General features: G+C 36.9%; 1 protein-coding gene across 1 annotated transcript in view; it reads left to right on the forward strand.

Moving 5' to 3' along the window:
• Positions 1-17,394, forward strand: part of GALNT1 (polypeptide N-acetylgalactosaminyltransferase 1) — an 86,532-nt gene that overhangs the window by 32,249 nt on the left and 36,889 nt on the right. The window contains exons 3-4 of the mRNA XM_034062985.1: positions 9,487-9,715; positions 14,630-14,804. Of these exons, the coding sequence (XP_033918876.1) occupies positions 9,577-9,715; positions 14,630-14,804 (314 nt within the window). The 5' untranslated portion in view covers positions 9,487-9,576. The remainder of the gene's footprint in view (positions 1-9,486; positions 9,716-14,629; positions 14,805-17,394) is intronic.

Here is a 17,394-nt window from a genome sequence, read left to right on the forward strand (position 1 = left end):
TTATACTAATAGCCTAATCTCTACAACTTTGACACTAGCAAGTTGTAATACGCATCTTGCATACTTCAGCTTTTATTTCCTAAAAGAGCCTTGGAACTGGCATTTATCTCTGATAGGGAATTTTAGTTTTAAAAAACCTTTCTTCTGAGTAGTGGCGGGCTTGCAAGATCTGTAGCTCACATGACAAGAATTCATTTTCTTGAGGAAATGGGAGATGTTCACCTAGAACACCTGAGTTTTCCTCTGCTAGTCCTGTAGTGTTGGGGTTGGAAGACCAGCTAGCACAGCTTTCCAGTGATTTATTAAAGACTGGAGTCAGTTTATAACTCTGGGATGCTGATTGGCAGAAGTGTTTCTGTACTGAAAAAGCTAAGTGCTGGTTCACCAACCATGGATCTTCCAAAACCAAAAAACAAGGAAAATTTCCTCAACCTCCTAGGCCTCTGTGAAGGGTAGCAGAAGGCTCTAATAGGTCTTACTGATGTATCTCCGCCATTAATTATGGTATGGTGGGGCTTTGTGAGCTTAGTGTATTGCTAGCAATGATGTTAAAATCTTGTCTTGCTGCTATTAGTAACAAAAGCTTTTCACTTGTGAATTGCTCATTGCCTTTATGCTGCCTGTGATACTCACTGATGAAAATACTGTAATCTAGGTGGCTGTTACTCTAAGTTAGGCACACTTAGTAGCTCTCCCAGAGTGTGTATGTGAAGTAGCTATGGCTTTGAAGAAGGATGTTTGCCTCTTTCAGCATCTGAGATGTCAGTAGCCCAATTTAAGACTGTAGTTGTTTCAGGAAAAGAAATAACTGTCTACTGTCTTATAAATCTGCTTTCCAAAAAGGATTGCCTGTTCTGTAGCTGTTAGGAGAGGCAATATCTGCTGTTCAGTGTAAGAAGGAAAAGATTTGAATAATGGTGATTTGAACTTACCTGCCAGTACTGTAATACCCAATAAGTTAATACCTGGGCAAAAACGTACTGCTGTTGGCTTCAAGGTATTATATATGTATATTCATTTTATTATATATTGTAATTAAATTTGTCTGAGGATGTACTTTTAATATTTGAAGCTGTACTATAGAAAGATGTATAGGGTTTTTTTGTATAGGATTGGTAATACTAGGTAACGTATACTGATTGTTTGTTAGGCATAATAGAAGCATATTTTAAATCTCAAAGCAGTTGAGAGAATGGAAATGTCTGAAGGATTCATGAGTAAGTGTCTGGTTTTAGGTCATTTTCATTCATCTTGAAGGGCAGACAGACAAATGAAATTGTTGCCTCAGTCATTTGAAAGCTACCTTAAAGTCATGGAAGAACAGGTGTCTAGTGAATCTCAGCTGTTTATATGACAGCAGTAATCTTTGTACTTTTATTTTATTATTGGTTTTCAAACTTTAGCTGTCCTCTTGAGTCCTTTGTAATGTTCACAGTGATATTCTCATATGGAATATTTTGTGTCCCTCCTGGATCAATTTATTCTTGTATAGAAAAAATCATCATAAAAATTAATGTAAATCAAAAATCTGTTGATTAAATTGGTTTTGAGCTTTTATTTGCTTAAAGTGTTGTTCATCTGGTCCTTTGAAACTTTGCCCATGTCAGTTTTTTCCCGCAAACAGGATAGGGCTTTCTTAAAACCAGTCTAAGAAGCATTGTCTACAGCTGGAATAACAAGTAACCCAAGAAAGCCTTTCAGAGACTTTGAGGAATTCTGTAAATAGTCTTTTATTCTTGAAAACAGTACCTTGGGAGAATTTGGCATTAGGGGAATCCATGAGTGTTTGTGTTTGGTTTGAGGTGAGTTTTGGGGTTTTTTTTCCTTCTAAAAGACCAACTTAAAACCAAAGGCTGACACCTTTTTCCCCTCCCTTCTCCCAGCCCTCCTTCCTCTCTTCCCCCAACACTGAGCTGGTATGGAGTTGTTTTATGACAAAGATTTGGCATCTGAGTTTGCTTCTGGAAGCAATTACTTTAGGCCTTTTCATTTGTGTTCATTACTCTTGTATGAATTCTGGGCTGGAGGAGTGGTAGTAGGAAGGACTGCCTTGATCACTGTGTCCAGTCCCCTGCAGTGGTCTTATAAATCCACAAGGCTCTGCTTTGAAACATCTTTGCTGAATACATAGCTCTCCTTCTGCCCTTCCCTTGTGAAATGCTGGTGCACCATAGAGTGGTTTCTGGTTTTATGCTTAAGGAGAACACTTAAGTGATGCATCCAAAAATGTAACTGGCCTTTTATCCATGACTGGGTGACAGTGGCAGCTTACTGTGCCACCCTTGTGAGTGTTTGCTTTATTGAAACTCTTCAGCTGGTAGCAAAGTTACATACTCCAAGCATACTATTGAACATATTTTATTAAATGTCACCTGGATTTTGTTATTCTTGTCCACAAACCCATCTTGATTCCTACCTTATCACTTGTTCCTTTTTAACAGCAATAGGTCTTAAGATTGCCCATCTAGATCTAGGACCAAGATAACTAAAGAAAATAGGTGCCAGATTATTAAAGGTGCATTCTTGTTTGCTTACTGTTTTTTTTTATAAGCCTTTACAGTCTTTCTTATAATCATCTTACTTATGCACATTATTTTTTGTATTCTGATCTTCCTCACTTTAAATAGCAACTTTCCTTGTGAGAGCTGTACTTACAACATTTTTCACTGTCTGACAGCAGTAACTTTAAAGTCAGTTATAGATTGAATAAAAGATACGCTGTTCTAATTTAATCAAAATTGCATTGCTTTTTATTCAACCTCTGATCTAATTATATAGCTGACTATTCAGTCAGTCTGTTCTAGAAATATTTGCAGTATTTATATGGTGTATTAATTACTACATTAATGTGTGTTATGTTAAAACACAATTAATACACTTTATTTTATTAAGCTAACCGTATATGTCTGGACAACTTGCTGCCCTTCTGAATATCCTTGCATTTAATGCCTTTTTCAGGTAGTATCTATAGCAAATTTCCAGACTCCTATCACACTTTGAAATGTCACATGGCAGTTCTTTCTGGGCCCTATAGAAGGGATTAGACAAGCCATCCTGGTTTTACCAGGCTAGGTGATCTCAGCTGGTTTTACTTCATCTTGGGTGTAATTATTTGTATGTCCTGTCCCTGTTGCAATTAATTTTCACATATTTCATTTTTATTAAATAGTATAATATTTGGGCACTACTAGGTCATTCTTAGCGTTTTCATTTGAGTAGTGCTGGTTAGGAAGAGAATCAAGAAGGACTGTGTAGTAGTGGGAACTACTTGAAAGTGTTGACCAAATGCCTGCTTATTTTCTTGGAGAAGTTTAAGGAGGTTTAATCAAGATAGTACATACTGATTACAAACTCATGTGAGAAATTGTTTAGCACTAATTTGCAAAATGGTAAACTGTTTTCAGAAGTTAAATGATAGTAAAGATATTTTCTAGAAAGTATGCATAGTAAAATAGTAATATCTTCAGTTCTCTTACAGTAACTGAAAGAGCTTGTTTTTTATGTTGTTTCTACTCACTTTAGAAATGTATTTCCTTACTACATGTCTGTAGTAGTTAGTTAACAATGCAAGTTTAGAGGTTAATTGAAAGCTCTTTAGATAAGGTCCTTTCCAACCCAAGTTATTCTATGATTTTAAATCCGAAGAATCAGATGTTCAAGTGCAGTGACTTAGTTCCATTTGATTATAAACCGTCTGACAAAACTGTGGATAGCTTGCATAGCTATTCAGTTTCTGGTATTGCTTTTCCATGTGATTGGCTGGATTTTCATTTTACAAGAGCTTCTACTTTTATAAGCATATTTATGCATGCTAATTTATCTGGAGGAAAACCTTCATGAACCAGTAACTTCTGCCTTTGTGTAGGAAGTTTGTCTTTGGCTTTCAAATGTAATCAGCTACTTCTAGGTTTCTGTTTTATTCTTGCTTCATTCTGAGGCCTGCCAGCTTTAGAAACAGAATTTATAGGGGTTTTTCAAATTGTCAATTAAAAAAATTGGTTTCTGAATTGAAAATAGATTTCTGATGAATTACAAATGTATTCTTCCTGCACAGAGCATGAAGAATAGAAATTAATTTTACTGACCTACATTTTTCAAATTTTCCTGAAGAGTAGGCTTGCTGTTAATGAATTGTTTTCATATTGCTTAGACTAGTATGATCTGTTTTCTCTCATCATTTCTTCAGAACTTACTGTTGCTGAATTATACTGAATAGATGACTTCTGAATATTAAAACCTTTTAAAATCCATCAAACCAGTGTAGCCCAATAAAGAGTGTTTGTCTTGCATTAACTTCTGCGCAGAAGAGAGTACTGGCATCTTCAAGCTCATGAAAATCCTCTTTGTCTAATGAAATTTACCAGTTGTGTTCATGTTTCTGTGATGACAATACTGACTGCACCTGTTTTCCACAGGTGATGGGTTGACCTTCTGATTTGAGTAGCTTTTTCCTGTAGTTGCTTTTACAGTATTGAAACTAGGTGATGCTTTCTTTCTCCTCAGACTTGTTTAGTAATGAGCTGATGGAAATGATGAGCACTGTGCAATCAAGCACTAAAGACAGTTAAACAGAGCCCACCAACCAAAAAGCAAAGCCAACCCAGAACAGCTAAACCCAAACAAAAATTCCCCAAAACAGACCACAAACAACCCCCCCAAAAACCCCAACAAAACAAAATACCGTCACAATAGCAGTTTAGTTTTGGAGCATGATTCTAGTGTTGGTATCAGTTCTGTTTTCAGATATAGACATGTTCAACTGGATAAGTTTCATTAATAGTTCAGATATATGAAGTTTTAGTCAGCGTTCACATGACAACATTTGCTTAAATTTTTAGAAGTTTAATCCATGCAAAATTCATACAAATGCCTAATATGTTACCTTAGAATATGCCAGTCTTTTCTCCATCATTACTATGTAGACTGAGAAGCTGAAAAACCAATTTCATGTATGCCATCAGTCTTCTCTTAGATGCTGTTTAGTTAATTACTTTCCGTTTTTTTTAATTTATATTAATAACTTAGAAACAGCAAATGTTGTGTCAAGATTTTGGTGAGCCCTTACTTTGCCAACGTTTCATATCTGAAAGTTTGAAAAGCAAACTTTGCATCAGCTTTGTCTGTTTACGTGCCACATCCAGTGTAGAATTCTGATTTAGTTGAATAATGGCAACGAAGTCTTTTGTGAAGTCTTGTTAGAAAGCCGTATTGAAGACTGATCGCTAGTATCAACAAAGATGAAGTTGGTCCAAAGATAAAATTGACTGAGTAGTCCTGTGTCATACTTGAAGAATAAGCATTCTTTCTCTTACCAACTCTGTTGGTGAAAGAGGTGGTAAAGTAAAACAATGCACTTTATATGAGCAGTAATTTTAAAGATTACCTTTTTCCATGGTGTCAAGTGTATAATGTATTTTTTGGGAGGTGGTGGCAGGGGGAATAAATCACTTGACCTTCAGATGTAACAGGACTTGAACATAACCATTTTTCCTCCTTTCACTTTATTCTTGGTAAGTTACAGCCTCTGTTTCTGCTGTTCTTAAGGTATTTTTAATACTTTTTACTTCCATGGTGTAAAGATTATGTTATCTATTATGCAGTGTGTTGAAGGGAGGAAAAAATACCTGATTTTACGAATCTTTGGTTTTATTACATTACTCTGTAGCAAAAGCAATTATTAAACTTATGCATTTGAGGATTATTGCTGTGGTTACTGGACTTGTTTATATGTGCAGTTAACTTTGCTATGAAGACATATTGCCAATTCATATTAAAGTTGCTATCAGGCTCCAAAGGTTTCTTTCTGCAGAGTAGCTTTCTAGCCTCTTGACACCCAGGCTGTATGGGAGAGTGTGGGCCCTCTCCAGGAGACAGGAGAATTAGTTTTATCCAGGACATGGGGAAGGTTGAGGTACTGGATGATTTTTGCCTTGGTCTTCATCAGCAAGTGTTTCAGCCACACTGCCCAAGCTGCAGAAGGCCAAGGCAAGGACTAGAAGAATGAAGAACCACCCACTATAGGAGAAGATCAGGTTTGAGACTGTCTAAGGAATCAGAAGGTACACAAGTCCATGTGACCTGGTGAAATGATTCAGTGGGCCTTGTGGAAACTGGCAGCCTGGTGAAGTCCCCACTGACTGGAGAAGGGGAGACATAACACCCATTTTTAAAAAGGGGAAAAAGGGAATATCCAGGGAACTACAAAGCTGGTCAGTATCACCTCTGTGCACAGCAATATCATAGAGCTGATTTTCCTAGGAACTATACCAAGGCACGTGGACAACAAGAAGGTGATTGATGACAGACAACATGTTTTCAGTAAGGGCAAATTATGTCTGTCAAATTCAGTGATCTTCTGTGACAGGTTTACAGCTCGGGTGGATAAGGGAAGAAAAACTGATGTCATCTACCTGGATTTGTGCAAGGCATTTGACACTCTAGTTGAAGAGACATAGATTTGATGAATGGACCACCCAGTAGATAAAGAATTTATGTTGCACTATGGATGCTTTATGGATGGTTGCACTCAGTGTCCAAGTGGAGATCAGTGATGAATGGTGTTCCTCAGGGGTTGGTATTGGTACTGGCACTGTTCAGCATTTTTGTCAGTGACATGGACAGTGGAATTGAGTGCACCCTCAGCAAGTTTGCTGATGACACCAAGCCATGTGGTGCATTCGATACACCGGAGGGAAGGGATGCCATCCAGTGGAAACTAGACGTGCTTGAGAAGTGGGCCAGTGCAAACCTCGTGACATTTAACCAGGCCAAGTACGAGGTCGTACACCTGGGTTGGGGCAATCCCAAGCATAAATACAGGCTGGGCAGAGAATGGACTGAGAGCAGGACTGGAAACAGGACTTTAACTTCTCGAGGTGTTCACTCTGTCTCTTTCTAGCCCTTGGATGTCCCTTGGACTGTCCAGCTAGGGCCATTCCAAGGTACTTTTACAGGGTATAAACTGTATGATACACTCCTACTGGGTGTCACGAGCAGCCATGCTGAGTGTGCATTTAGTTCTGTCTGCTTAGTTCTCATTAAAGACACTGAGCAGTATAAGCTCCAGCTTTGACCTCTGAAGGGCACCACTGATGAATGTCTGTCAGCTGGACTTTGTACTGCTGGTCAAAACCCACAGAGCCTGGTGGTCAAGCCTCAGTCCTGGATGGGGGAGTTCTCTTTCTGGAGCTCTGTCTGGGCCAAGGCTTTGATATGCTAAGAGCAGTTGCTTCAGCAGTTTCTGAGCTCCTCTTCACTGCTATGCTCTCTGAATTCCTGCTGGTAGGCTGACAGTGGAAGTGCTGTCATAATACATTGTAATTCATGAGATGGTAAATGGCTAAGGGAGCGAGAGCTTTTTTCTAAAGGTACAGGGATGGGCCTTGTCAATGATAACCAGTGTGTGTTGCACTGTTACATTGCCGTCTCATAATCACTTCTCTGAACTCTCAAAGGGTGCAGAAGGTGCAAGAAGTGTCTCTTTGACATTTCACTGAACTCTCAAAGGAGTTTTTTTGCATCAGAGGCAGATATAGCACCAGCCTGTGTGTTTTAAAACACGTAATATGGTTGGTGTTTTTATGGGCGGAAAGTTGGATTACGGTTCTCTTGGTGTCTTACTAATTTTAGGACCCCTAAGCACTGTGCTTCTGTGTATTTTACACTTTCTTTTACAGCCCAATATCTCACAAGTCTGAACTTCAAGAAGTCTGAGATTATAATAATTTATTTAGTTTTCTTTTAAAACATGTTATTTTGAATTACAATTTGTATTGTTTAAGTCCAAGCAAGGTGGTGGTGTGGCTTGATTCTTTGCAAGATCATTTCTATGGTGTCCTGAATTAGAACAAAAGAACAAACTTTTTGTATGGCGAGTAAGTATAGTCATACCATGTCAGACATATTTCATCTGTATACACTATTTGTTTCTGCCAATGGCTGAGAGTGCATATCTAGGGAAGAGAACAGGGGAAACCATAATGATTCTTCCTCAGGGTACTCTCCTAGCATGCAGTGACTTGAGAAGTCAGTCAGGGACTGTCTGAGGTAAGGGTGAGGACTTGGTATTTAATAGCCAGTGAACAAACTTTGAGCACTGGCAGTATATTGTGGCAGTTAGTTCCCCTGCATAACTACACATTCTGGGGAATACCTTCCTTTGCTTTTTTGTTTTTTTTTAACCCCTTACTACTAAATTCACTTGCTTTCTGTCCATACAAGAAGTAGGAGTAACAGGCAACAGTTGTTAATCTATTTACCATCTCCATGCAGCTGTAGACCTGGCACTTGATTTAGACTACATCTTGTCCAGCCAGGAAGAATGTTGCTTTTTTCACTTACATCTTATAATGAAGTTATTCCTTGTTGTCTTCATCCTTTTGCACTTCTCACTTGGCCTCTCTAATACTTTTATATCCTTTTTGAAATGACAAGACTGGATATTCATACAGCACTCAAGATCTTGAGTCCGCAAAAAAAACCAAACAAACAACCCATAGGACTTTTTCTTAGCATACCTCACTTAATGTTTGTTGTGGTAATTTCATCTGTTATTTTATCAGCAAGTTGTTGATTACAGATATTTTTGCAGTTCCTAATTTTATGTAGTTATCCCTGTGTACCAAAACTATGTAGATGCAAACTGAGATTTCCCAAAACGAAACATCTGGCATCCTGTGCAGGATGAGGGGGAGAGAGGGAGGGCAGGAATCAAATTATGGCAGAGAAATACTAAAGGGAAAGTAGTCTTAATTATACAGTCTTTTTGGTGAGGCTTTTGTATAATCATGGCTTATGAATAAACCATTTAAGTTACTTTAACCATTAAAGTTATTAGTTGATATCTTGAGCTTTGAATGTGTAGTAGGTGATCATAGTGTCTTGTGGATACTTTCCTCACTTTGCCTACTGTTTAACTTGACCAAAAGGTATGTTTGGTTTTGATATGCCGAAAGCAAACCATTCTGTCTTTGGGACAAAGTTGTAATATGCTGTTAGGCTTCATGTAAAATGCAGGCGTTTGCAGACTACCATTTCTAGTGATAGCACCAGAAAGTGTGTAAGACATAGGAGGAGCATGAGGAATATTAACCATGGGTTTCACACAGCACAAATTGATACCTTGCTTCTTGATGTGTTCCTGGTTTTTATTCAGTTGTCTTGCCCTGATTTCCAGAGGACCCAGAATGTTTCTTTTAATTTAATTAGATGTGCCTGCCCTCTTCTCCAGTGGTTCAGCAGAGTACTCTGTTTTGGTCACTCATTTTAATGTTTCAGGTGATGAATGTTAACACAGGAAATGACTGGAGTAATGCTGCTTTAATTGACCCTGTTCTCTTAATCTCATTGGAGTGCATGGAGCATTCATTTTCATACATGCAGCATTTAACAGTTGTTACCTTTAAAAAGTACTTAAAATTTCTACTTTTAGCTGCTCTCCTCAGGTGGCTTTTTGTGACATTTTTCTTTCTTTTTTCTTTTTCCTAGGTATAGAACGTGGTGTCTCAAACTGGATTAAAGCAACCTGTTGATATTTTTATTTATACTTTTTTATTTTTGTATTTGACTTAAAGTGCCATGAAAAAATTTGCATATTGCAAGGTGGTCCTTGCCACCTCTTTGGTTTGGGTCCTTCTGGATATGTTTCTATTGCTGTACTTCAGTGAATGCAACAAATGTGATGAGAAAAAAGAGCGAGGCTTGCCTGCTGGGGATGGTAAGTTTTCTGCCTGAGTAGTCTTCAAATTATGCTCATTTAAAATTGCACTGCTTTTAAATATTTGATATTTCCTCCTCCCTCCCACCCCCCCCCCCAAATGTAGTATTCCATCAGCATTTAGATGTTCTTTGGATGGCTAGGGAATAAGCATGTTGCCTGGGATTTATGTTGCATGCTTAAATGGTTTAGATGAAGAATTTTAAGCAGTAATGCATATGGAAAAATAATGAAACTACACAACAAGCAGTTCAGGATTGTAACCTATGTTAGTACAGTCTAAAGCATGTTCTAAATTTCTGCCAGTGAGGAAGTAAAGGCACTATTAATTTCACTAGACTTGGTAGTAAAACAAATCAACAAAGAAGCCTACTTGTCCCCGCCCACACAAAAAATGTGACACTCCCTCCCCAACAAACAAAACAGCAAACAAACAAAAAACACATAACAAAGAAGGTAAGTAAAAACCAAAAAGGCCAAAATTTGACTTGTGACTATAGCAATAAGGGACAGTTAATGTTGTAATGAGAATCAAGTTTATTGTAGTTATATTCATAAATTTAGTATCAACTTTGCTTTAGGTAAGTCATCATAGGTGATCCTGTGGGAGAAGGGGTTAGTGCAGGAAGAATTCTAATCCCTGCAATATCTCAGCACAGGTATTTAAAACAGCAGGCAGCTGCTGACTCCAGTTCATTTGTGAGACATCAAATTTTGTAGTATGGTGTCTCTCTCACTGGAAAGGCTGTGTCTGTATGTTTCACTGCTGCTATAGGAAACAGGCAGTGATGCCCAATGCTGGTTTTATTTTGTATTCCCTATGATGGAAACAGGCTGATAAAGCTCTTCAGAGAACAACCATATATAGGAATGTAGAATTTCTGTGCTTAGTACCTCTGAACTGTTGGTTTCACAACTGGATGCAAACACTTTTGGGAGGCTCTATTTCACATGAGTTTTGTAGAAGGGACTTAAATTTTCAGTAACTTACATTTAATCTTTTGCGTTTCTTTTTCAATAAATGGAAAAGAACATGATGAGGTAATGAATTAGGGTTATGTAGAAAGTATGTTTTTATAGGATTATAGGAACTCTCTCTGTCCTTTCCCTAACATGTGTTTACTAAAATCATTGATATCTTTTTAATATCTTATAGTTGGCTTTTAAGCAAATAAATAAAACCCCAGACCAATCAACCAACCACACAGAACTTTGTCTGTAGTTCTCTATATGTTTCCTGGTTTTTGTAAGCAGATGATTTGTATTGAGGTATGTGCAGAAATGTCTGCCTAGAAACCATGGTAGTAGTTGACACTGTGGTGCTTCCTTGCAAATTAGTTTCATTTCTGATTTTAGATACTCTCATTTGTTCAGGTTGTTTAGCCACTTGGAGTACTAAGAATATCTAGAATCTCCTTAGATAACATTGAAGCTATTTTTTTTCTGGGAAACTTTCATCAAAATATGCTTTTTCATGTCACTTCCTCCCCTCCCCCCCACATTATTTCCATAATTGATTTAGTTTTCTTGATTCAGCATAAATTATGTAAGTGTGCTGAATTTTATAGTCTCTTGTCCATGTCACTCTGGTATATAGGTTCTCTTTGCAATTCATGGAAGAATTCCATAGCACTTAATGAACCTATTTGACATATGAGTAAGTTTTTCTGAGGAGTTTGTAAGTTTATTTTAGGCTGTGCTTGCCTAATTGAAAAAATTAGTCTTCAGATATTTTGCAGGAGTAAAGGATTTTGAGGATAATTTTGGACAATTCAGACTTTTGATGAAGTTACAAGGATGCTCTCCTTAGTTTGTTTTTTTTTTTTAATACAGAAAATGGAGGAAGTTTCTTTTCCAGAATGAGACTTATAGCTATGGTCTAAATTGCCTTTGGGAAAAATCTCTCCTTGGTATTGATGGCATAAGATACTAGCATCTTAAATCATGAGCTTTAGCTTATGTATCTAATCTTGGATTGAATGTATACTGCTGTTATATTTTACAAAATAAGAAATAGTAAAATAATGAGAATGTGAATCTGCAGAAAAATCTGTGTACATAGTTAAAGGGAACTATAAGAAGAGCGGAATGAGGTCTTTGTGTACACTCTCAGAAAGGTTAGGAGCTGGTAGTTGAAATGATGTGAGAGTGGAAATGGGGGACAAAAAGTGATGTGGAAAAGGGACAGGTACTTCCTGGGTGGTAAGAGAACTGAGGTGGAGATGTCTTGGGAAAAGGGGGACCGGCATGAGGTCTGGGTGATACTGAACTGGGGAACTAAAATGATACCAGAAGAGGGATAATTGGAATCTAGTGACTGTAGTTGTGTGGGATGATCTGGCTGTAGGCTTAAGCATTTGCCCATCCCCTCCACCATGGCTGGAGAAGCCTGGGGAAGTGGGATCAGAGCAATGAGCAGTGTTGATTGCAACATCAATCTGGGAGCTAGGGGGGAGCCTATGATTGTATTGGCTGATAGTGCTGCTCTTTCTTTTCCCCACCATGACCACTCCAGAGGTGAGAGTAGGTTGGGCATAGCTCTCTCCAGTGCTCATCTCTGAGGCTGTCTCGCTCCTATTCTGAGTAATGCAGAGTGTGCACCTTTTGCCTCAGTGGTTACAGGTGTTCTTTTTGTCGGTACATCTTCTAGGTGGCATTCCCGTTCTGTCGTTCCTGATGGCTTATCAGGAAATTCAAAGAGTAACTATTGCTGATGGAAGGCTGTTGCTGTAAGTTTAAAGGTTATTAAGAGTTGGAAAGAAAATCACTGAACATTAGTAAGCATCAAAAGACAAAACTACTCTAAACTTTTTTACCTATCCAAACAGCTTTCTTGTAATTATGGTGGTTCCTTTACAGATTACTTTGTTTTTATCAGTTTACTGTTGTTGTGGCCCCTAAAGACATGTCAAAGAATCTGTCCATTTTTCTGGCTTAGATGGTCTTAGGTTTTGAAGTATCTGGTTTTCATCAAGCATATTGCCTGGTAAAAAGAAATTTGCAGCCCACAGATGTGAAGAGTTCCTGAATTTTAACAAAGATCTGGAAGAAATCAAGCCCTATTGGAAACTAATGATTTACTGGTACAAATCAGAAATGTCTGGAAAAACATTACTAGATTTCTCATTGAATAAGGTGATGATTAATATATTCATTTAGCTCTGAAACTTCTAGCTGTAAACTTGATTTCTGTTTGTTGGAAGTATGTCATCAGTACATGTCTACAGTCCTCTAAAGGAAGTATTCTTTTCAGAATTAACTGACAAAAGAGCACTGCAGTTTGAATTTTTAGTTATGTGTATTAGTCATTTTGGGAGAATGTTTTTGGTTTGTGTTTATGTGAAAACTGTATGCTTTTGTGGGAAAAACAGATGACCATAAACAGAAACCTGAGAAACAATGGCTAATTTTTCTTGGAAGTCATCTCTCCCTGCACACCAATCTTGCATGGCTTTGTATTTATGGAGTTTCATAAAATATCTATGGCTCTAATCAGTTGTTGCTGGATTTTTTCTGCAGGAGAAGGGAGTACTTTATTTAGGTAAAATGTGTAATCAAGTAGTATGTGTATTTGCTGATGAAATTTAAAAATTCAATTGATGAATTTGTACATCTGGGTACAACTCACTGATGTGCTGAACTAGCATGGAACAGCAAGATCTGCAAATGTGAAAGATAAATTTTCAGTTATTTTAGCTATTCAGTTTCGTCAAACTTAACAAGCAACTGGAAGTGTAAATGAAACAGGAAACTATATAATCCTCTAAATAACAAATATGATAGGATAAAACATTCACTATTCAGAATGCTGAAAAACATCAGAATAACTGTATTCTGGTTGCTTTTATTCATTCATTTTACGTGTGTGGAACACTCTTCATTTAATCATTTTCTGTCCAATTGAACCTGTATACTAATTGCCATACACTTAATAAGAATAGTTGTGATAATCCCATGTAATAAACCCAAGCTGAATATATTAAATTAAGCCCAAACAATTGCCTTACTGTATACCATAATTTTATGTTAATTATCCCCCAAAAGGCACATATTGTAATTAAAAGGTTATGCAATTGCAAATTAGTAAGTTTCAATGTGGGTTCAGCCGTCCTTTCTGAGGAGGCAAAGATGCAAAGCAAAACTGCTTGCTCACTGTAACCAGTGATTAAAACAAGTGCCCAAGTCAATCTGCTCAGGATCTGCTGGGACATATCTATCAGTTTTCAGTGTATAAGTGGCTGGCTGGTGACTTCTAGAATTGTATAGTTCAACTGGCAGTCAAAGGGAGTTTGGTAAAAAACAAAACATCTCTGTGGTGGGAGGGTTTTCTGTGCTAAATGTTACCGCATTAATGCAAATTGCTTCAGGTGCTTGAAAATTAAAGTTTCTCAAGGAACACATTGTGCTTGTAACTGCTTAACCCTAAATGCAAACTAGTAAAATGTTTCAGTTATTAGTAAGTATATATTTTAAGTTTTGTTTCAGCGAGTATGGAAGGCTTGGGCTTTTCTTTTTTCTTTTAATTTTATCTTCATTCTTTATGTGTCTATTTGGTTTTGGCATAAGATTAAAATGCCTGTAAAGGAAAATTTAACTTTTCCTGGAAACTTTGTTGTGTACAAGAGCAGTCTGGGACATAAATGTCTGTTGTACCAGAACTTTAACAGTAAAATCAATTAAGACTGGATGATGGATAGATATAAACCCTTACTGCTTTTTCCCATGAATTGCTGTGTCCAAGAGTAGCAGTTAGATACTTCTGTTAAACTCCAATATGAAGATTTGTTTTCACTTCCAAAACCTTGTTGGGTTTAGAACTCTGTTTTAAACAGGAACACTCCTACAGTGTAAAATAAACTATAAGCAAACAAAAGCAAGCATAAAAGTAGTTACCAATATTTTATTTATTCTTAGTTCCAGAACCCATACAAAAACCACATGAAGGACCTGGAGAGATGGGGAAGCCTGTGGTCATTCCGAAAGAGGAGCAAGAAAAAATGAAAGAAATGTTTAAAATTAATCAATTTAATTTAATGGCAAGTGAAATGATTGCACTCAACAGATCTTTACCTGATGTCAGGTTAGAAGGGTAAGTGCTTTATATTGTATTAAAAATGTACTCTACTTAAATGAAGGATGTGCAAAGAGTGATCCAAAACAAAAGTTCAATTCTGTAAGATATTACTGCTGAAGTAACAAGTAGGATGATTTTCTATATATATGGTACTTACCTGGGAAACAAGATTGAACAGCAGAACAGGTTTTTTTTAGCATTATTTAACTTTGCATATGATTACAAGTATGAAGCCTGTTCGGGGAATAGAAATTAATTTGGTTGAAGGAAAACAAAGTTAACGTAAGACTTGGCATTTCAGGAAAAAATACTTACTTGAAAAATTCATGCATTGCTTGTAATGAGGCAGAGTAAAATTCTGTATGATATGAAATAGAAAAGATTTGATGATGAGAGAAATACTTAAAAAATTTCTTACTTGATGAAATGTGCAAAGCCTCATTTAGATTGCATTATAATGTTTTCTAATACCCATCTGGTTTGTTTTTGATCTTGCCTCTGAAATATTGATCCTTTCAGAGCTATTTGAGTCATAAGTAATTAGAAAGAAAATTGTAGCCTAGTTTTAAATAAAACTAAGATTGCTTTACTCTCCTGGGGCTACTCTGGCAGGGTAGCTGATGTGTCCCTCTATCCCCAGCTCCTCTTGTTTATGAAAGGGACTCTCAAGTTAAATAAAGCGCATGAAACAAGATTTTCCCAATCAATTATCTGCATTCTCTTGCAAGAATTGGATGTTATGGAAACTCCACATCTTTAATAGCTCTGCTGTTGCTTCTCTATACGCAAGACCTAGCTGCTGGATTAATCTGTTTTCATCTTCTATCTCAGAAGGTAGTATTAGCAGAGTAAGATGAAGCTCTGACCACTTTTCAGTTTTAATGAGTGAAAAAGAGCTGGTTTGTAGGTACCTTCATCTATTGTAATGAATGTGATTCTATAGTGCACAGGTTCCTGGTAGTGCTGAAGTTTTTAATTATTGAGCCATGTATTTTTCAGAATGTGATCTCGTAAGTTTGAATTAATGTAACTTTTCAATTGATTTTCAGATATATCGTTAGTCAGATTTTATGGTCACTACTTGTCTATTTCTCAGTATAGTGGAAGAATGTGAATCATGAACTTGTAGGGTTTTCTTTCAAAACTAACAGATGTGGCCAGGATTGGGGGGCATGGGCGGTGGTGTTTGTCATTTTCTCTCTTATGTTGTTGTTCTGGTCATGGTTGTAACTTTCCAATGGAATTTCTTGACATTCTTGCAGATACATATGCAATGTCTGCACCCTTTTCATACGCTCTATATGATAAGAAATGTGTAAAGTAGTAACTTCCACTGGTTAAGAATTTGTAGTTAGCATTCTCAACTTGCTTTAGCTGTGGAGAAAATTATGAGTTTCATTGGAGGCATTTTGTCAAAGTTGGGATGCTAATTGGGGTTATTCCTATATGCTTTTTCTGGAAGAGCTGAATGGAAAGAATAAACAAAACTTTTGGGAAATAATAGTTACAACAGTTAGTTATTTCATAGGTAAACATGAGTAATTTGGTTTTTAATGATCCTCAAGTCTGGAAGAAACTAAATAGCATCACCTGTTCATCAGTATTCATACTGGAAAACTTGTATGTATATATTCGCCATTTTTATAGTGTAAGTACAAACATAAGAAAGTAAATTTGTGGATCTAACAAGCTGAATTAATTATGAGCTTTGTGAAGTCCAGACTTCAAAGTCAGAAAAAAAATGGAAAGAGAAATTGGTATAAACTGCTACAAATTATTACATAAGCATCACTCAAGCTTTTGTAGACAAATGAAATTACTATAGCTCAACTTTGGTTTAAAATTGTAATCCTTTGTATTGTATGCTTGGCTGTGCTTTGCAGTGTTTCACAGTAAAGGATGCATTGTAAGTTTGGTAATGTTGCAATTTTTCTCTTCCATTGTATCGACACAAATACTGTGACTATGCTATGTGCATGAAAGTGGAATCTTAGAATAGAATTTTAGGTTACATCACAGGGAGTTGGATTTCCTGTTTTTCTAAATAGCTGTCAAGAATTTTAACATTCAGTTGCTGTGTACATTTTTTGTACATTTTGAGAGAGAAATAGTCTCCAAAAAGATCGTCTTTTTTATATCTTTTCAGTATGTACCCCGTAAGGTCATGCTAAAGTAGAAGTTGGGGAGTGTGTTAACAACTCCCCAGCAAATTTGAGAACAGTACTGCGTTTAAAATGCATGGGTATCTTGATCTATATGTGTGGATTAATGCTACTTTTCAAGAACACTAGCTATTTTCAGAATTGTGAAAACTATAAATATACTCACGTATGTCTTATGAAGGTGTTTATCTCATTAGTCAGAAACGCTTTCTGCTGTGTTAGTGGATTCACTTCTGTTATAACCTGTTCTATCTATGCTAATATTCATGCTAATATAGAAATAGTTTGTGGAGAAGGAGAATGGGTAGTTTCTAATCATTCCTAACCACATTTCTGTGCTTACAGCGCAGCTGCCAGTAGCACTTTCAGTCATAGTTTTGAGAAAGAGGGATATGTTCAAAGGCACACTTAGCTGTTCAACCATGTAATTATTTTCTTTGCAG

Source organism: Melopsittacus undulatus, chromosome 1, assembly GCF_012275295.1.
Source record: "Melopsittacus undulatus isolate bMelUnd1 chromosome 1, bMelUnd1.mat.Z, whole genome shotgun sequence".
In the NCBI taxonomy this organism is placed as follows: Eukaryota; Metazoa; Chordata; class Aves; order Psittaciformes; family Psittaculidae; genus Melopsittacus; species Melopsittacus undulatus.